General features: G+C 52.7%; 1 protein-coding gene across 1 annotated transcript in view; it reads right to left on the bottom strand.

The window, feature by feature from the left end:
• Limk1 (LIM domain kinase 1) overlaps nucleotides 1-21,408 on the bottom strand; it is a 45,684-nt gene that overhangs the window by 12,293 nt on the left and 11,983 nt on the right. Inside the window, exons 3-10 of the mRNA XM_045144349.1 lie at nucleotides 12,064-12,202; nucleotides 11,700-11,809; nucleotides 10,008-10,214; nucleotides 7,535-7,640; nucleotides 7,252-7,418; nucleotides 4,244-4,427; nucleotides 3,163-3,249; nucleotides 1,788-1,919 (exon numbers count right to left, since the gene is read on the bottom strand). Of these exons, the coding sequence (XP_045000284.1) occupies nucleotides 1,788-1,919; nucleotides 3,163-3,249; nucleotides 4,244-4,427; nucleotides 7,252-7,418; nucleotides 7,535-7,640; nucleotides 10,008-10,214; nucleotides 11,700-11,809; nucleotides 12,064-12,202 (1,132 nt within the window). The remainder of the gene's footprint in view (nucleotides 1-1,787; nucleotides 1,920-3,162; nucleotides 3,250-4,243; nucleotides 4,428-7,251; nucleotides 7,419-7,534; nucleotides 7,641-10,007; nucleotides 10,215-11,699; nucleotides 11,810-12,063; nucleotides 12,203-21,408) is intronic.

Here is a 21,408-nt window from a genome sequence, read left to right as displayed (position 1 = left end):
CAAGTAAACCCTTTTCCTCCCTCAGGGCAGGTGCTTCGTCCCAGTAACAAGAAGGTTAACTGCTGCAGTACCAAGACCATTATTAACGCAGGCTTAGGAGGATGTTGGAGAGCCCTGTGGCCAGTCCCCACTGAACAAAGAAACCGATGCCCTGAGAGGGAGCTGCCTTGCGCGGGCCACACGGTGGGAGGGGTGCAATGGTGGATGTGGGCTGTTCCAGGCACAAATCATGCATTTTTTTTCTTTTTTTTCGAGGTAGGGTCTCACTCTAGCCCAGGCTGACCTGGAATTCACTATGGAGTCTCAGGGTGGCCTCGAACTCACGGCAATCTGCCTACTTCTGCCTCCCGAGTGCTGGGATTAAAGGTGTGTGCCACCACACCCGGCCAAATCATGCTTTCTTTAAAAACCAACAACAACTACTTTTTTTTTTTTTTTTTTTTTTTTTTTTTTTAATTTGGGAGAGAAAGACAGAATTGGCACCCCAGGGCCTCGGCCACTGCAATCAAATGCACCACCTACTGGGCATGTGCGACTTTGTGCTTGCCTCACCTTTGTGTGTCCAGCTAATGTGAGAACTGCAGAGTAGAAATGAGTCCTTAGGTTCTGCAGGCAAGTGACTTAACTGCTAGGCCATCTCTCCAGCCCCTCAAGATTTTTTAAAAATTTATTTTACGATTTATTTTAAATATTTTATTTATTTGCAAGAGGTGGGGGGGGGAGAGAGAGAGATAAGGAGGGAGGGAGAGAAAGAAAGAGAGAGAATGGGTGCACCAGGGCCTCTAGCCATTGCCAACAAACTCCAGATGAGTGTGCCATTTTATGCACCTGGCTTTATGTGGATACTGGGGAATCAAACCTGGGTCCTTAGGCTTTGTGGCCAAGTGCTTAACTGCTGAGCCATCTCTCCAGCCCCTACTTTATGTTTTGTTTTTTTTTTTTTTTTGAGGTAGGATCTCACTCTAGCCTCCAGGCCAACCTGGATCTCACTCTGTAGTCCCAGGCTGGCCTGGAACTCAAAGCAATCCTTGTACCTCTGCCTCCCAAGAGTCAGGATGTGTGCCATCAAGCCTGGAAATTTTTTTTTAATTTTTATTTATTTGAGAGAAGGAGAAAGAGAGGAAGATACAGAGAGAGAGAAAATGGGAGCACCAGGGCCTGCAGCTACTGCAAACAAATTCCAGATGCATGAGCCACCTTTTGCATCTGGCTCACGTGGTCACTGGGGAATCAAACCTAGGTCCTTAGGCTTCTCAGGTAAATAAATGCCTTAGTCACTAAACCATCACTCCAGTGCCAAAATTATTTATTTACTTATTTTTACTTTTTTGTTTTTTTGAGGTAGGGTCTCAATCTAGCTCAGGTTGACCTGGAATTCACTATGTAGTCCCAGGGTGGCCTCGAACTCATGGCGATCCTCCTACCTCTGCCTCCCAAGTGCCGGGATTAAAGGTATGTGCCACCACACCAGGCCAGCCAAAATTTTTTATATTTGAGACAAGATCTTGCTATGTAGCTGTGGCTGGCCTGAAACCCCTGATCTTCCTGCCTCCACCTCCCAAATGCTGGCATTACAGACGTTTGTTCGTCACCAGGTTGGCCTCAAACTTGCTTTGTATGAGGGTGACCTTGAACTTCCAATCCTTCTGACTCCTCCTCCCAAATGCTGGGGTGACTGGGGCACACTTCCATTCCTGCTATATCTGGCACTGGGGACTGGAACCTAGAGGTTTCCTGCATGCCAGGAAAACGCTCTACCCACCGAGCTGTGTGCCAGTCCCACTCACCATGCCCTTGATGATGCCCCGTAGGGTGCCGCCCTTGATGTACTCTGTGATGAAGTTCAGCCGCTTGTCCTTGTATAGCACCCCGATGAATTTGAGCACGTTGGGGTGCTCCAGGCACCGCATGACTTTCACCTGGAGGGACAGACACATGCGGGCCTGCACTTCCTGCCCCCGCTGTCCTAAGAGCGGGGGCCTCCGCCTCCCCCAGCTCAGGCTGACTGCTGCAACTCAGGGACTTTTTATTTTAATTTATTTATTTGCAAGCAGATTGGGGGGGGGTGAGGAAAGAGGGAAGGAGGATGGGAAGGAGGGAGAATGGGCACACTAGGGCCTCTAGATGCTGCAAGCAAACTCCAGATGCACGTGCCAGCCTGCACATCTGGCTCTATGTGGGTACTGGGGAATTGAACCTAGGTCATTAGGCTTCGCAGGCCAGCACCTTAACCACTGAAGCCATCTCTCTAGCCCCAGATTGATGTTTATTATTATTATTATTATTATTAGTTAGTACACAATGTATACAGTCATGTTGGTACCATCGTTAGCCTCCTCCCTGTCCTCTCCTCCTGATTTTTTTTTTTTTTTGGTTTTTTGAGGTAGTGTCTCACCCTAGCTCAGGCTGACCTGGAATTCACTACGTGGTTTCAGGCTGGCCTTGACCTCACAGCAATCCTCCTACCTCTGTCTCCTGAGTGCTGGGATTAAAAGTATGTGCCACCACCTGGCTCAGTATTTTTTTTTTAAAGATTTATTTACTTATTTATTTATTTAATTATTAGAGACAGAGTGAGAATATGCGTGCCAGGGCCTCCAGCCACTGCAAATGAACTCCAGATGCGTGCGCCACCTTGTGCATCTGGCTTATGTGGGACCTGGAGAATTGAACCTGGGTCCTTAGGTTTCGTAGGCAAACGCCTTAACCACTGAGCCATCTCTCCAGCTCTTGATTGATGTATTTGTGAGACAAGAACTTGTAGCCCAGGATACTTTTAAACTTGCTATGTAGCCAAAGATGACCTTGAACTCCCGCTCCACCTGCCTCCACCTCCCAAGCGCCGCGATGGCAGGTGTGTGTACATGGTGTCCAGATGATGCGGTGCTGGGGGCGGAACCCAGGGCTTCCTGTGCGCTAGGCAGGCCCTCTACCCGCCCAGCCGCTTTCCCAGTCCGTGGCTTTTGTATCTTTGCTCAGGCTGCTCCCACTTCCAATGATACTGGACCCCTGTTGTCCTTCAGGCAGACCCCTTCCCTTTCAACATGTGGCTTGAGGTTCACATCCTCCTGGAACAACCCTCTGTCACCCCTCCTCAATGGAGAAGTAGGCGGGGACCTGCATATCTAGTCCACAGGCCTCTGATGGCTCCTCCCCACTGACCTCCTTGAGGAATGTCCTCTGGGTCTCCTCATCGAAGCGGATGAGTTCCTTCATCACCATCACCTCGCCTGTTTCTCGATGCGTCACCTACATTGGGAACAAGGAGAGGCACAAAGACTCAGGGCAAGGCCTGGCATGGTGGCACATGCCTGTAATTCCAGCTACTTGGGAGGGTGAAGTATAGAGGGATCTCAAGTTCAAGGTCAGTCTGGGCTACATAGTAAGAAACTAGCCTGGGGGCTGGAGGGATGGCTTAACGGTTAAGGCGTTTGCTTGCAAAGCCAAAGGACCCAGGTTCAATTCCCCAGAACCCACGTTAGCCAGCTGCACAAGGGGGTGCATGTGTCTGAAGGCCCTGGCATGCCCATTCTCTCTCTCTCTCTTTCCCTCTTCCAACCTCCCCCTACCTTTCTCTGTTGAACAAATAAATAAAAATAAAATATATATATATATAAAAAAACTAGCCTGACTAAGCAGACAAGACAAAGCCAGACAGGGTGGCATGTGTCTGTAATCTTAGCATCTGGGAGGTGGAGGCAGGAGGAGAATCAGGAGTTCAAGACCAGCCTTGGCTACATAATGAGTTTGAGGCCAGCATATATACTACATGAGAATTTGTCTCGATAAAACAAATAAGGGGTGCTGGTGGCGAGAGATCAGATCCCCAGCCGCCGGCGCCCACATAAGCACAGGGTGGGCACAGAGGCCACCTGTAATACTAGCTCAACAGAGGTGGAGATGGGGTCAGCGAGGCGCTAGCTGGAGTAGATGAGCTGGTGAATACAAGTAACAGACCCTGCCTCGGCAAATAAAGTGGGACACGGTCGAGGAAGACCCCGATGTCAGCCTCTGGTCTCCACAAGCTCACACGCTACACATGCGCACACAAAATAAAAATGTTAAAAGCAAAAAAAAAACCCCAAAACATTCCGAGTCTACCTGTGGAAGTGTTAGTTCCCTCACTGGTTCAGGGAGACCACAGTGAAGGCTGGAACGTGGCTAGAGATCCTCTACAATGGACTTCCAGGAGGCAGGGCTCAGAGAAGGGGAGTCAGCCTGCCCTCACCCCAGAGCCTTGTACCTTGATGGCCTGGCCGAAGCAGCCTTTGCCCAACACCTCCCCGTGGATGAGATCCGACGGCCGGAAGATGCGGTGTGGCCGGCAGACGACACGGAGGGATTCGGACCGACCGAGGTCCTTGCGCTGCGATGCTGGGGAGGCCAGAGAGCCGGCACCGGGAGACGCGTCGATGCTGCTACTCCTCCTGGGAAGACACGGGAGCCGGGCTATCCGTCTGGCGCCCCGCCCTCTACTTCCTCCTGACTTCTGGTCCCATATACACACATCCGCCTATGGAGCCCAACCCCCGTTCTGGTACCACAGCCCAGCGTCCTGTGGTGGTCCCAAACCTGCCTTCTCCTCTGCAGGTGCCCATGGCCTCCTCTGCCTGGTGGCCCAGGGTCACATGTTTTGTCTCTATGCTCTGAGATACCCGTCACACAGCCTCCTCACTTGTGACCAGAGCTTCCAATGAATACTAAGAAATTACGTGCCATTAACAGCACCACCTAGAAGTAGAAGGAGGTGGTCACCTAAGAAAGTATCCCGCCAAAAGGCTTCCCCAAGCATCCCGAGCAGATCCCGCTGTACGGAGGGAAGGCAAGGACCAGGCTACCCCTGGTTGGTTCCTTGTGCCCCTCCTACTACGTTTGCAGGTTCAAGGATAGGGGAGCCTTGGTATCTGCTGCCTGGACCACTACAGTAGTCCACTAGCCACCTTCTGCTCTGGGATATCCATTAAGTCCAGGACATCTATTAAGTCCTTCCCATTTGGCGGATACACATGTGACAGACAGGCCTTTGCTGTGATACCCCTGCAAGGGGACCTGCCTGCCAGGCACACACCTCATTGTCCTGGAATTAGCCTCTGCCTCAAGGCCCACCCTCCCAAGCCCCCGATGCTCTCATCATGCTGGGCTGGTCACTGACTGCTCCCTGAAGCTGAGGTCCTGGTCAGCCTTAAAGTCTCTGGCACCTGCACCTCTATGCTGGTAGATGGTCCTGGGTCCTAGTTCCCCAAACCTTGGCACCAGAGACAATGTCTGCAAGAGTCAAATATCAGGGACTGGGGCTGGAGGGATGGCTTAGTGGTTAAGGCATTTGTCTGCAAAGCCGAAGGACCCAGGTTCGATTCCCCAGAACCCATATTAGCCAGATGCATAAGGGGGCACACACATCTGGAGTTCGTTTGCAGTGGCTGGAATCCCTGGAGCACCCATTTTCTCTCTCTCTCTTTCTCTGTCAAATAAATAAATAAAAAAATAAAAATAAACTATTAAAAAAATATATCAGGACTGGAGCCGGGTGTGGTAGCACACACCTTTAATCCCAGCACTTGGGAGGCAGAGGTAGGAGGATTACTGTAAGTTCAAGGCCACCCTGAGACTACATAGTGAATTCCAGATCAGCCTGGGCTAAAGTGAAACCCTACCTTGAAAAACAAAACAAAACAAAATATCAGGGACTAGAGAGATGGTTCAACACTTAGGCACTTGCTTGCAAAACCTAATGGCCTGGGTTCAATTCCCCAGTACTCATGTAAAGCCAGATGCACAAAGTGGTACATGTATCTGGAGTTCGTGTGCAGTGGCAAGAGGCTCTGGTGTATTCATTCTCTCTGTTTGCAAATAAATAAAAAATTTTTTTTTAGGGTTGGGGAGATGGCTTAGCAGTAAGGCACTTGCATGCAAAGCCAAAGGACTTGGTTCAATTCCCCAGGACCTACATAAGCCAGATGCACAAGGGGGCGCACGCGTCTGGAGTTCATCTGCAGTGGCTGGAGGCCCTGGAGTGCCCATTCTCTCTCTGCTTCTCTCTCTCAAATAAATAAATTAATTAAATTAAATAAAAAGTTTTTTTAAATATGTATTTTTAAGCTGGGCATGGTGGCACATGCCTTTAATCCCAGTACTTTGGAGACAGAGGTAGGAAGAGGATTGCCTTGAGTTGGGGGCCATCCTGAGACTACATAGTGAATTCAGGTCAGCCTGAGTTACAGTGAGACCCTACTTCAAAAAAACAAAAAATATTCATGCAAGAGGGGGCAGAAAGATTGTTAGAGCCACAAGTTGGGACATTATGCACAGAGACATTGCCTCTTCCCCATTAACTGATCGTTATCCCCACAATGCATGATCCACAATCCCAATGGGGATAACTGGCAATCCCAACGAGGACGGTACCAACATCTGCTGTTTACACACCGAGTATGTACATTTCTAATAAAGCAAAGAAAAAAAAACACAAAAAACTATATATACACACATACATATAGATATACACATATATTTTTATATACATATGTATATTTTTAAAAAGTCAAATATCAGGGCTGGAGAGATGGTTTAGCAGTTAAGGTGCTTCCCCGCGAAGCCTAAGGACCCAGGTTTGATTCCCCAGATCCAGCATAAGCCATATGCACAAGGTGACACATACATCTAGAGTTTGTTTGCAGTGGCTAGAGGCTCCAGTGTGCCCATTCTCTCTCTCTACTCTCTAATAAAAAATATTTTTAGGGCTGGAGAGATGGCTTAGTGGTTAAGCGCTTGCCTGTGAAGCCTAAGGACCCCAGTTCGAGGCTCGATTCCCCAGGACCCACATTAGCCAGATGCACAAGGGGGTGCACGCGTCTGGAGTTCGTTTGCAGAGGCTGGAAGCCCTGGCGCGCCCATTCTCTCTCTCTCCCTCTATCTGTCTTTCTCTCTGTGTCTGTCGCTCTCAAATAAATAAATAAATAGGTAATTAAAAAAAAAAAAAGGTGTGTGCCACCATGCCACGACAGGCAGGTTTATTTAAAAAAAAAAAAAAAATTTTTAAAGCCGGGCATGGTGGCGCATGCCTTTAATCCCAGCACTTGGGAGGCAGAGGTAGGAGGATTGCAGGGAGTTCAAGGCCACCCTGAGATTACATAGTTAATTCCAGGTCAGCCTGGGCTACAGTGAGACCCCACCCCAAAAAATATAGTTTTATCTATATCTATATCTACATATATATATATATTTTTTATATGAATATATCAGGTGACTTACAAGACAGGTTTCTGCCGGGCAGAGGTGCCAGGCTGGCCACCAGGAGTGTGTATTGGGGAACTCAGCGGGCTGGGATCGGACGCTGGCCCAGGGCCCAGCAAGTCATGAGGGTCGTGTTCGAGGGTCAGCTGGAGCAGACGGCTAGTCTCCTGGATCAAGAGGTCGATCTGGCGGAATTAAGGTAGGCTTGTGAGTCTACCTTGGTGGCAGTGGAGTGGGGACCCAGGTGGGACAGCTCTACCTCCATTAATTCCCACCCCACTCCTCAGCCTTCACTCCCAACCTCATCCAACGGAACATTCTGGATGGGCGTGCCGTTGATTTCCAAGATGCGGTCTCCCACGTGTATGGAATTCTTCACATCTGGGCTCATGCAGCCTGGGTCCACTCTGGGGATAGAATAGAGGTCAGACTGGCTCTCACCTGTCCCCTGGAATCCTAGCAGGAAGCCAAATATTCAGGGGGACCAGATGTGGGACAAGAAGGCAATGATTCTAACTTGCAAAAGATTATCAGGAATGCTGAGGGCCTTTTGTTTACACACACACACACACTTTTTTCTTTCTTTTTTCTTTTCTTTTCTTTTTTTGAGGCAGGGTCTTGCTGTAGCTTAGGCTGACCTGGAATTCACTATGTGGTCTCAGGGTGGCCTCACACTCACAGCGATCCTCCTACCTCTGCCTCCTGAGTGCTGGGATTAAAGGTGTGCGCCACCACGCCCGGCCTGATTTAACTTTTTAACTCACACTGTTCCTCCTCCTACTGCCTCCCAAGTGCTGGGATTAAAGGTATATGCCACCAACCCCAGCTAAAGTGGTTCAATTTTTTAAAGTTGTTTTTCCTGAAATTTATTTTTATTATCATTTTGTTTATTTTGGCAGGTGTGTTTAATATGTGTGGTATGGTATATGTGCAGAATACTCACATGTGTGTGCAGACACATGAGCCCAATGCATGTGCATGAAGAGGACCAACAACATGGGCTGCCTTCCTCTCTCTCTCTTCTGTGGGGTCTCCTTGAGATGGGAGTCCCTCAGTGAACCTGGAAACTGCTGTTTACTCAGTGAGGCTCCTATCTCATCCCCCTCAGTGCTGGGGTTGCAGGTATAAATGGTTATGCCCAGTTTTCTTAATCTTTTAAAAATTTTATTTACTTATTTATTAAGAGAGAGAATGGGCATGCCAGGGCCACTGCAAACAAACTCCAGATGCATGCGCCCCTTGAGCATCTGGCTTATGTGGGACCTGGGCAATTGAACCTGGGTCCTTTGGCTTTGCAGGCAAACACCTTAGCCACTAAGCCAACTCTCCAGCCCAACATGTTCATATTTTGTCTCGCATCTACAGTCATGTTCACAGACGATTACAGCAGGCGTCTGCTGAACCAGTGTTGTGACTTGGATATGAAGTGTTTCCCCCAAAGGCTCATGTGTTGGGGGGCTTGGTCTCCAATGGGTGGTGCTATTTGGGAGGCTGTGGAAACATTTAAGAGGTGGAATCAGCTGGGCATGGTGGCGCACGACTTTAATCCCAGCACTTGGGAGGCAGAGGTTGGGGGATTGCTGTGAGTTCGAGGCCACCCTGAGACTACATAGTGAATTCCAGGTCAGCCTGGGCTAGAGAGAGACCCTACCTCAAAAAAGGGGAAAAAAGCCGGGCGCGGTGGCGCATGCCTTTAATCCCAGCACTTGGGAGGCAGAGGTAGGAGGATCGCCGTGAGTTTGAGGCCACCCTGAGACTACATAGTGAATTCCAGGTCAGCCTGAGCCAGAGTGAGACCCTACCTCGAAAAAAAAAAAAAAAAAAAAAAAAAGAGGGGGTGTGGAACCTATCTGGAGGAAGTAGGTCACTGGAGGTGGAACTTTGAAGGTCACAGCTAGTCCCTAATCCCTTTCTCTCTCTCTGCTTCCTATCTGCCAACAGGTGAATAGTCACTTTCTCACACCCCTTACCATGGTAACCTGCCTTCTCACAGGACCACATCCACAGAGCCAAAGACTATGGACTGAATCCTCTGAAACCATGGGTTAAAAATCAATCTTTCCTTCTTACATTAAGTCAGGTCTTTTGTCACAGCAATCAAAACTAAGTAAGGGAGTTGGAGAGATGGCTTGGCAAATAAGGTGCTTGCCGGCAAAGCCAAAGGACCCTGGTTCGGCTCCCCAGGACCCACGGAAAGCCAGATGCACAAGGTGGTGCATGTGTCGAGTTTGTTTGCAGTAGCTAGGAGGCCTTGGCGTGCCCATTCTCTCTACCCGCCTCTCTCTCAAATAAATCAGTATTTTAAATAAAGCTAACTAAGAAGGGTGGGGAGGTGGCTCATTGAGTATTGTGCCTGCCGTGCAAGTGTGGGGACTTGAGTCTGCACCCGCGGCACCCAATCAAAGTCGGGGCATTGCGGCCTGCTCCTCGTATAATCCTGGCGCTGGGGAGGCAGACACAGGAGGATCTCTGGGGCTTGCTGGTTCACTAGCCTAGAAGGATTGGGGAGCTCCAGGTTCAGTGAAAGACCCTGCACACACACATGCCCACACACGTACAAAGATGCAAACACATGTGCACACACGTCACATAAACACACACGCACGCATACATGTATGTATGTATGTATGGAGAAAGAAAGAAATGCTGATTTAATCGGGCAGCCACAGCCAAGCCCCATCTGCACGCACATGCTAAGACATTCTCAAGGGTCCACAGCCGGAGGTCTGCCACAGCCACACCACCGCGATCACTCACGCCGGGCCGCCACTCACCCCTGGACGCGGACGGTGTGTGAGTGCTCTGAGCCGCAGCCTGGCGGGCCGTGAGGAGGGTCGATGGAGACCGACAGGCCTCGCTTGCCATGGGCGGAGGCTGGGATGGACACCAAGGTGACCGTGTGGGGCAGGTGGGAGCCAGGGGAGTCAGGCAGGATCTGCTCGATGACCGGGGTCACCACTGTCTGAAAGTAGCAGTGCCTGCTGTGGAGGCCATTGGTGGTGGGGACCCAAAGGGACAGAAGGTCAGTGTCAGCGGAGGGGTTAGCCTCATCTCCCAGCACCACCCCAGCCCCAAACCCTTGGCTCCATCTCCTTCCCCTCTCCTGTTGCCCACGGCAGAGTGGCGAGAGCCAGGGTGAGCACTGAGCTTGGGATCAGACGTCCCGGTTATTTTGGCTTTGTCTCTTCCCTGTGACAGTGTCAGATGGCCAAGATGAGGCCCAGAGAGACATCCAGTTTGGGAGGAAGTCATTAAAAACCCATTCGGGATGAAGTCACGCTGTTCCCTAATCCACCATTATTGGTGTTGTATAAGTAAGGATTTGTCTGGTCTTTGTCCCCAGTTCCTGGGAGAGAGACTCTAAGTCCTTGGAACAGGGGGATCTTTGTTATTTATGAGCCCCTCGGAGGGTGCCTGCGTCTATGCTAATGAGATGAGTCAGATCAGGGCTGGTCTCTAGGAAGACTGACAAGGGGTGAAGGCTAGGGGCTTCCAGCCAGCCTGGCTTTGTTGGGGGACGGGGACAGGCAAGAGAGCTAGACACAGAGCTTAACCATGAGATGATTTTAAAATGACTCCCTAACGAAATCCCAGAGAGAAACCCCCAGGAGACCTGGGAAGTGATCTCACTTGGTGGCTTCTAGGCTGTACCCTTTGTAACTGCAATGTAATCCAAAGTGTAGTGTGCTTCCCCGTCAGTAGGTTATCACATTTGAGGGGACCCCTGCACTTGGAGCCAGGTGGTTTGAAATGTAGGAATAACCTGGGGACCTTTGATCTTGCAGCGGATGTCTGGAGCTGGGCCAAGCTTGCTGGGAGCAGCAGCTGTAGCTTGTGGGGACTGTGCCAGCTCCAGTGGCCAGTGTCAGAACTGCACTGGGGTGGTGGGCTGGGAAGAGGGAGGCTCTGTCTGTCACTGTCTGGTTGTCTTCTTGCAGGAGTAAGGAAGGTTTGAACCCAGGGCCTCACGTATGCCAGGTAAGTGCTCTCTCCCCCTGAGCCATGCCTCCAGCCTCTCGGTGTGTGTGTGTGTGTGTGGTGGGGGAGAGGGTTTCTAGGCAGGTGTTTTACCACTGAACCGCACGCCCCAGTTCCTTGTCGGGGGATTTGAGGCAAGTCAGCTACATCCTCAGCCCTCTTTTTAGTTTTTATGTTGGGACAGGTTCTTACCAAGTTGCCCAAGCTGACCTTGAGCTCACTCTGCAGCCCAGGTTAGCCTGGCACTTGCAATCCCTCAGCCTTAGCCTCCCACTCAGGAGGCTGGGATGACAAGCCCGTGCCACCAGATGTGACAGCGTCTGTCGTGGCGATGCCAAGGAGGAGAATGGAAGCAGGGAGGGATGGCATCCGCACCCCTTAAACTTCACCCAATGAAAACACAAGCCCGGGCGTGGGAGCACCAGCGCCCTTGAGCTCCTGCGACGTGGGCGGGTGCTCTAGGCGCGGAGAGGGTCCGCGGCACTTACCAGTATAGCTTGGAGTGCTCCACCAGGGTGTAGGTGTCCCCGTCACCGATGAAGGTGCCACATGTGAGGCAGATGAAACACTCGGGGTGATACTTCAGCTCCCCAGCCACCTGGCAGAGAGGTGGTGGGGGGGGGGGCGACAACGCGGCTCAGTGCTGCCTGCAGCCCCCATTGCTGCTCCCACCCTCCTGTCAGAAGGACAGACACGGATGGCCCTGCACACAACTGGCTGCGCGGATAGCGGACTGAGGAACGTCGACGGATGCGCTTGGAGCGCACGGAAACCCGCGGAGACATGTGCATGTTTGCGCACTCGTGCACACGCACGCCTGGCCGGGGGGAAGGGCGGGGGAGGGGAGCTCACCATGACCAGCCCTTTGGTGATGTGCTCTGAGCACCCGTGGCAAGACTCCCCGTAGCGGGCCCAGTAGTCCTTCTTGCAGAACAGCTGTCCATCCTTCTCGTAGTACTGCTGGGACAGGGAGGCGCTGCAGTCACAGCACCTGGGCGGAGAGGAGGGTAGGGCTGAGGAGGGCCGTGCCCACCATCCCCACCCGCCTGTAGGTATCTCCGTAAGAATTCCAAAGAAGCAACCCCCCCTCCGCCCGTGAATGGCACTGGTCACACCGGCGCGATGACCCGAGTTTGGACCCCCAGCACTCATGTAAAGCTGAGTCTACAGCCTTTGTGGCTGCGATCCCAGTGGGACTCTGCCCAAATGAGAGGTGGAGGATGGCAGGACAGCGAGTCGGCTTACACAGTGGCAAACAGCTGCCCCAGGCAACGTGGAGCTGGGCGTGGTGGCGCACGCCTTTAATCCCAGCACTTGAGAAGCAGAGGGAGGAGGATCGCAGCATAGTGAATTTCAGGTTAGCCTGAGCTTGAGTGAGACCCTACCTCAAAAAAAAAAAAAAAAAAAAAAAAGCATGGTGGAAAGGAAGGACTGGCACCCAGCTTTACCCTCTGACCTCCAAAAATGAAAAATAAGGGTAGGCACAGCAGCTGAAAGCACCTACTTGCAAAGCCTGCTGGCCTGGGTTCAAGTCCCCAGAACCCACGGAAAGCCAGACGCTCAAAATGGCGCAGGCATCTCGAGTTCGTTCGGTGTGCCCATTCTCTCGGGCCTCTCTCTCTCTTTCAAATAAACAAAAGTATTTTACATCCAGGCGTGGTGGTGCACGCCTTTAATCCAAGCACTCAGGAGGCAGAGGCAGGCATTCGCCATGAGTTTGAGACCACCCTGAGGCTACAGAGTGAATTCCAGGACAGCCTGGGATAAAGTGAGACCCTATCTCAACCGCCCCCCAATATGTATGTATATTAAAAAAATTAGGCTGCATGTGGTGGCTCACACCTATAATCCCAGCACTCAGGAAGTTGAGGTAAAAAGAATGCCATGACTTCAAGGCCAGCCTGGGGTTCAAGGAGCTCCAGGTCATCTTGGGATAGTGTGAGACCCTGTCTTAAAACAGACAGACAGACACACAATAAGAAGGGGGCTTGTGATGGAACTGAGCTGATAATCTCCTCCATGTAGACTAGCTGACAGAAAGCTGGAAGAAGCCATTCTGCATGCAGTTCAATGGGAGAGAGAGAAATCACCAGTGAAGATACTCAACAGTGGACACTGCAAGCCTTATATTTGGCCAGCCAGGCCAAATGAGCCAACGGGTGAAATAGTGGCACGTCTGTCATGGTGGAAACCAACTGCCCTCTAATTGGACTGGAGGCCCACTCCATGGGAGGAAATACATCCCTGATACTGGAAACTTACAACAGGGGTAGTTATGAGCCCTAGGGGTGTAACATCTGCTGCTGTCTGGGTAAATGTATATACTATGCTTATCAAACTGCCCAGTAAACACTTCTCTTAATGTTCATACCCGTTTATTAATGCTACTCTCACTTTTGGTAGACAATCTTCTCTTTTCAGATGGCAGTGACCTAGGGATGACTCAGAAGGCATCATGGTGCTGGATAGAAGTAACAGGAGTGCTCAGCACTGCAATATCTCTATCACACCTTCCAGGGTTCAGGGTCCACTGTGGAAGAGGTGGCGGAAAGAATGTAAGAGCCAAAGGAGGGTAGGACTCCTTACAACGTGCTCCTCCAGACACAAAATGGCCTGGATATCCATGACCTCACAGTGCCTGACACTACCTACACAAGACCATCATAATGGGAGGAAAAGATCATGACATCAAAATAAAAGAGACTGATTGAGAGGGGGAGGGCATAGGATGGAGAGTGGAGTTTCAAAGGGGAAAGTGGGGGGAGGGAGGGTATTACCATGGGATATTTTTTATAATCATGGAAGTTGTTAGTAAAAATTTGTATGCCTGTAATCTTGGAAGTTGGGAGGATTGCCAAATTTGAGGCCAGAGTGGGATACCTATTGAGACCACATCACCAGCCAGCCAAGGGCTGGAGAGATGGCTCAGTGGGTAAAGTGTTTGCTGCATAAGTGTGAGGACCTGAGTTCAGATCCCCAGCACCCAAATACAGCTAGATGCAGTGAGCCTATAACCCCAGTTTTGGGGAGGAGGAGACTGGGGTGGGGGATATGGAAGAATCAGGAGTTTAGGATCATCCTTGGCTACATGGTGAGTTTAAGGCCAGCCCAGGCTATATGAGACCTTGTCTCAAAAATCTGAAGATGGGCTGGAGAAATGGCTCAGTGGTAAAGTGTGCTTCCTGCAGAAGCACAAAGGCCAGAGGGGGCCTGACACTGCCTGAGTTCAAATCTCCAGGACCCACGTACATAGCGGGGCATGGTCACAACACATGCATAAGCCCAGTCCTGCAGGGAGCAGAAACCAGAGGACCGCTGGGGCTCGTGAATGGTCCTGATCCAGTAATAAGAGACTGCGTAGCAAGGACAATCAGGCAGGTAAGTGATGGAGGAGAACTCCCTAGGTTCTTCTGCTGCAGGAGAGCCCCTGTGCGGTACCACAGGTGAGCACAGAGAGGACCACATTGGCACATACACGTGCGTACATCACACCACACATGCTATGCATATGCACACAATCCAGAGACAAAATGACAATAAATGACAACAACAACGATAATAGAAAAAGACCATGTCTCATCTCTGAGTCTCTGGGCATAAGCAGCCTGTGCTGAGGCCCAGGGCTAGGCAATGAGGAACAGGGCACAGACTGGACCCCTACAGCATTGGGAGTGGCCATCCGTAGAAGTTCTGTAGACAGAGGGTCTGGCCCTCCTACTAGCCGCGGGGGTGGGGGGTGAGAGGTGCTTCTCATCTGGACCACCATGCAAGGAACACCATCTGGAAGGCGGGTGACTTGCTCTAAGTCACCAGCTGGACAGACAGAGGAAGGGATGGATACTGGAGCGTGGGTTGCAGGGGCACAGGATGGAGTCACCCAAGGCCTCGCTCCTACGGGCCACGGGGCTTCCTACGCCCCTCTCCCCAAGCCCCCAGCAGTTCAGGTCGCAGGCGCAGCTGGCCATGAAACCCGCAGCATTTCTCTCTCTATCTCTCTTTTTTTCTTTTTATATTTGAGAGAGAGGGCTGGAGGGATGGTTTAGCACTTAAGGCATTTGCCTGCAAAGCCAAAGGACCCAGGTTTGATTCCCCAGGACCCATGCATGTTAGCCAGATGCACAAGGGGGTGCATGTGTCTGGAGTTCGTTTGCAGTGGCTGGAGGCCATTCTCTCTCTCTCTGTCTCTCTCCCTCTCCCTCCCTCTTTCTCTGTCAAATAAATAAATAATAAAATATTTTTAAAAAATATTTGAGAGAGAATGGGCATGTCAATGCCTCTAGCCTCTACAAATGAACTCCAGATGGTCCATCCTGTGCATCTGGCTTTATGTGGGTACTGGGGAATCAAACCCAGGTCTTTAGGCTTTGCAGGCAAACTCCTTACCTACTGAGCCATCTCTCCAGCCTCCTTTCTGCTTTTTAGTGAAACTTAACCTTCACAGGAAGATGGCCCAAGGCCCCATGGGTGGGTGCCCCAGGCCCTGCAATGCTATTCTGTTTCACTAAGATGCAAGGTAGTGATTGGGCTTAGTGTAGACCAGGATGGAGAGCCAGGCTTGGGCCACAGAAGAACCAGGATGCCCTAGATTCCCAGAGCCCAGAATCCTTCAATTGCCCACCACAGCATCAATATGCCCAGCTTCCCCGAAGAAACCAGCCCAGTCACCCAGGGTCATCCAAAGCCAGTGACGACCCCCCCCCCCCACCATCCCCAGACTTAAGGAACTTCCAAAGAGGCTGGGATGGGAGCTGAAGGGTGGCTGGGGAGATGTGACTTCCAGCAGAAGCATCCTAGTGCTGTGGGATCTGGAGAGCGAGCCTCAGGATCCCCGCACACGGGTGTGCGTGGGGCAGAGTGCACACATGTGCAGAAAGCTGGCGGGCACTGAACAGGAGGGGAGCCAAGCACTACTGGGTAACAGTCCAGGAAAGGTAGGGAAGAAAAAGACCCAGAGTTATGTGAGACTGCCTGGCCCTCCCCGTCCACCACACTGGGGGCTTACTCAGGATTAAGAGATCAAGCGAGAGGGGCTGGGAATGAGGAGGGTGGTGGGACGGTGCCAGACTGCTGGCGAGGCAGGGTCCCTTTAAGTAGATGCAGCCAGCTCCTCTTCGTATGGGCACCTGTGGGCGGGAGCTGAGGCCAGTGAGGCCGCAGGAAGCCTAAGAGTGGGGTTGCACCCAGGAAGGGAGCCTGATCAGATCACCCCAGGGGTGAGTAAAGGGCTTGCAGGGAAGGAGCCTTGAAGGGGAGCGGCATCACACGAGGTGGTAGCTAAGGAGGTGGGAGGCGCCTCAGAATGGGGAGGTCTGGGGCTGGAGACATGCTTACTGGTTAAGGAACTTGCCTCGGAAGCCTAAGAGCCGGGGTTAGATTTCCCAGGACCCACACAGACCAGATGCACAAGGTGGTGCATGCGTCTGGAGTTCGTTTACAGTGGCTAGAGGCCCTGGCACGCTCATTCTCTCTCTGTCTTAAATAATAATAATAATAATAATAATAATAATAATAATAATAATAATAATAAAAGAATGGGGAGGGCTGGGGAAATGACTCAGCGGTTAAGGCACCTGACTGCGAAGCCTAAGGATCCTGGTTCAATTCCCCAGGACTCATATTAAGTCAGAGGCACAAGGAGGCGCATGCATCTGGAGTTTGTTTGCAGTGGCTGGAGGCTCTGGCGTGCCCATTCTCTTTTTCTCTGCCTCTTCCTCTCTCAAATAAATAAATAATATTTTTTTAAAATGGGGAGATCTGGGTGCACCCTTAAGGGAAGACGCAGTGGGAAGGATTTCACTGTGCCCGGTCAGGAAAGCTTCCAAGCGCCCATTTCCCGAGGCCTGGCACCATCAGAAACCCACTCCCTGCTCTTCCAAGGCTCACAGAAGCTTCACGCAAGGTCTGTCCCTCACTGTCCTGCGCCATGCTGCAGAAAGGAGGGGGCTTCCACCTGCCTCCCGAGCTTGGGGATTCAGAAGCAGCCGCCCTAAGGCAAAAACTGGGAAGAAACTCCTGAGTGACAACACACTCATCACCAACGCTCATCAAGGCTGCCTTCCAGGGAAAGCCACAGAGAGATGTGACTGTGGCTTGCCCAAGAGCTCTGGAAGTGCTCAAGGTCTCCTGCCTGAAGCCCTTCCCAGCCCCCAAGGCTCTCACGCAAGGCTACACTGCCACCCTTGGCTCATCCACCAGCTCAGCCAGGCACCTGCTGGCAGGCGCTCTGACCTGGACCTCACAGACACACTTTGGAGGACATCAGGTTTGCTCAGGACAGGCGCGCAGGTTGTGCCCAGGTGGAAACAGATCCCAGCCAGCAGCCTCAGGACTGCTCCAGGGTACCCATCTCTGTTTCTCCCTCTCCAAATTACATTTGACCTTGAACTTCTGATAGAATGCTGGAATTATAAGCATGTGTCACCATACTGGGTTTCTGTCTGTTTTGGACCAGCTGAGGCCTGAACCGTGCTCACACAGTGACTGGCCCTGACAGAGTTCCTGACTCTGTCCATTCTTTAGCTCGCATCCAGCTAGGAACCCTAGAGGATAGAACAGGGCAGGGCTGGGGCGGGGTGGGGGTGGGGACTGGCTTGGCCCCCTGCAAAACATGCCAAGAGGGGATGTTAGTTCAGTGGGCAGAGCACTTGCCTAGCATGCATGTAGCCCCAGGTTCGATCCCCAGCATAGCATAGGCTGGGTGTGGGGGTGCACACCTGCAATCCTAGCACTTGGAGGTGGAGGCAGGAGGGGCAGGAGTTCAAGACAGGCCTCGCTGGGGGCTGACTGCAGAGCTGGCTCAGGGCCAAGCAAGGTGGAATCCCTAGGAGACTGGTTCTCTAGTCTTCTCTGGAAGAACCAGCCGTGGGGAGGAGGGAACAGTGTGGGCAGGGGAGGCTCTGACACACATGAGGCCCCTCTCTCCGCATCCCTGGACACCGGGGAAGGCATGTAAGCAGCTGGAAGGTCTGCCTCAAGCAGGAGCTCACCCCAGAGGCTGCAGAAGCGGCCTGCACCCCCCCACGGCCGGCTGACCTGATCAAGAAGTTTCGGTTCTGCCTCACAACCAGCCCCAGATGGGTCTGTCCCACAATGCCCTCAGACGCCGGTCCCAACCATCAAGCCAGGGGCCAGGGCCCTGGGACAGGTGAGGTGGCGAGCTCTGCACTTACTTAGCCCCTCGGAGAAAGCGTCTCTTTCTCAGGGCCGGTAGCATCCTCTGCAGCTGTGGCTGGAGGCTCTGTGGGCCTGCTGGAACCCACGGGTGGCCTGGCCAGAGCTTCCCCATGCTACTGCGGGGGCTCAGGATTGGAGGCTGTGAAGGGTGGGGCCAGCCTGGCCACACCACAGGGGAGGAGAGAACAGCAGTGGGTGAGAGAAACCTTGCTCTGAGTTTCCAACAGGAAGCCTCTGACCCGCCTTCAGCTTGGGCTTCGGTTTAGGTAGGGAGGGGAGGGATCCAGTCTCTGACCCTAGGCAGAGAAATGAGGAAGGAACGATCTAAGCTCTGACCCCAGGCAGAGGAAGGGATCCCAGGAGGCAAGGATCTAGGCTCCCACCCTGCGTAGAAAGGTAGGAGCACAGGCGAGAAGTGCATCCCCAGGGCTCTCAACCTAAGGCAGTTAGGCAGGTAGGGGATCCAGGCTCTGACCACAGGCAGGGGGTGGGGATGGGATGCAGGCTCTGACACCAATCAGGGAAGTGGGGAAGGAGGAGTCTGAGATCTGATCCTGCGCTGCCCTTAGTCCTCCACATCTGGAAAAAAGCACTCTGCGTGCTCCTTGGCCTCAGCTTGGACAAAGGCACTGAGAAGAGCTTGGGCCTCCCTGGGGACAAGGACAAGCTTAACAGCAGCTGGCTCTTCCGGTGCCGCTCCCAGGGGAATGGAGACCCGCTTCCCAGGCTCAGCTCATCCTCCATGCATGGAAGGTTCCCCCCCCCCCCCCGCACCCAGAAGAGGAGGTGTCTGCAGCCCAAATCCAGGCTCCCACTGCCAGCCGGCTACACATTCACCCTTCCTCGTTTAGGGCGGGTTTCCTCGGCCTCCAGAGAGACCCAGGCTACAGCAGCCCGAGGACTCCTGGGCCAGAGGTTTCTGGGAGGGGACCTTGTCGATATGGCCTGTAGTGGTAGCAGCTGGGCCAAAGGGAACCTCGGTCTGCCGGCCTGACCATAATCTCCTGGGAGGTGGGGCCCACAAGAGGCGAGGGCCTCTGGGAGACAAAGCTGGTGCACATGCCACGCGTCCTCACACTGTCCACGGAAAGCGTGTGGTGGCGGTACTCGTTGGGTCACAGCATCTGTGGCCCCATCCGTCCCACCAGCCCGAGAGGCCTCCTCCTGCAGGGCGAGGGGGGGGGGGGCAAGGGGAGCGCAGATGCACACCAGCCCAGCGACCTGCTGTGAACTGCGGCAGCTCCCTGCAAGATGCCCATGATTCCACCCAGTCTACCAGCCTGCTCGCTGATCCCTGGATGTGCCCAGCACTCCTCATCAGTCTGAACACCGTGTGCTCTCTGGCTTCCTGCCACTCGCTCCCCACCTCTGACACTGCATCTGTCTCCTCCTTGGCTTGCTTGCCCACTGGAAGGCAGGGCTCCTGTGCCTGGTAAGGGTGGGATGGAGTCGTGGCTGCGGGTACAGCGCTGCTTCTGTAGCCAGGCTGCCTGGGAGACCCGGGAGGACCTATGACTACCTCCCGCCTCATCAAGCAACCACCTCCAAGGGGATCCTGAGTGGGCCTGTGCAGAGTAGGTGCTCGTGAGTGGCTGACACTACAGAAGGTCATGGAAGGGCCCGGAAGACAGGACGATGACAATTCATGAACTACCGCCCTTCCCCTGGGGCTGAGGAGCCATCTGGACAGCCTACCTGCCTTAGGAGTTTCAGGGACAAAGGTCTCAATGTCAACAACAGTGTAGCATCTAGAGCCTTGGGCGTCCTGCTGGAAGCCAGCCTGGCTGCCGGTCAGCCGTGCTCCTGGCCACTGGTGTTAACAACCCTTTTCTGACCTGCTTTCCTATCCGCCAGTTAGAGGGGTCTTGGGAGCAACATCTCTCCTTGGACCAGGACAGAGATGGGAGGGGTGGAAAGGGAGGGATCTGGGTTCTAACAATAGGTAGAAAGGGTCCTAGGCTCTAAGCGCAGGAAGGGAGATGGGAAGAGGGATGCAGGCTCTGACTATAGTCAGGGTGCAAACTAGGCTCTGAGCAAAGGAAGGGAGACAAGGATGGATCTAGGATCTGAGCACAGGAAGGGAGATGGGAAGAGGGATGCAGGCTCTGACTACAGTCAGGGTGTAATCTAGGCTCTGAGCACAGGGAGGGAGGGATCAAAGTTCCGACTTGCTATGATGTGAGTTTTGTTCTCACTGTGTGTGGGTCCTCCCTCACTAATGGGACCCTTGTGTCCCTCATGCCAGGGGCAACCAGGACATGCCTTCTCTCTAGAGTCCCCCGTTGGGCCTCATCCCACTCAAGGCAATGCAAGGCCGGGCTACTCCAAAGGCAGGGACCCAGCAACCTGCTTCGCACTACACTGGGGTCTCCCAGAAAGGTCTTCTCTGGGTTCCTATGGCCTCACTGCAAATCTCCCTGCCACCTGAGTGCCGGTTCTGAAATCTTTCAACTGCCACGGACAGGCACAACCAACCTGGCCCCTGACTCCACCTGCACCAACAGACTACCCCTTCCCAGTGCACAGCTTATAAAACCAGACCTTCCATTCACTGGCACCCAGAAAGGCAAGATGGGTCTGACCCCAGCTGCCACGGTCACACCCCTCAGCAAGGCGCTGGCTTCCCTCCTACGTACACTGGCTCTAAGGGCCACACCACCAGTTGAATGAGTTCATAGTCAAAGAATGCTTGAGGGGCTGGGGAGATTGCTTAGTGGTTAAGGCACTTGCCTGCAAAGCCAAAGGACCCAGGTTCGATTCCCCAGGACCCATGTAAAGCCAGACATACAAGGTGGCACATGTGTCTGGAGTTTGTTTTCAGTGTAATCTGAGTTCAATTCCCCAGTACCCATGTGAAGTCAGATGAGTGGTGCATGCCTCTGGAGTCCATTTGCAGTGGCTAGAGGCCCTGGCATACCCATCCTCTCTGGCTGTTTCTCTTCAATCTCTCTCTGCTTGCAAATAAATAAGTAATTTTTTAAAGAAAAGAGCATACGCCGGGCGTGGTGGCGCACGCCTTTAATC

Source organism: Jaculus jaculus, chromosome 2 (genome assembly GCF_020740685.1).
Source record: "Jaculus jaculus isolate mJacJac1 chromosome 2, mJacJac1.mat.Y.cur, whole genome shotgun sequence".
Taxonomy (NCBI): domain Eukaryota; kingdom Metazoa; phylum Chordata; class Mammalia; order Rodentia; family Dipodidae; genus Jaculus; species Jaculus jaculus.
This window is presented reverse-complemented; position numbering and strand designations above follow the sequence as displayed.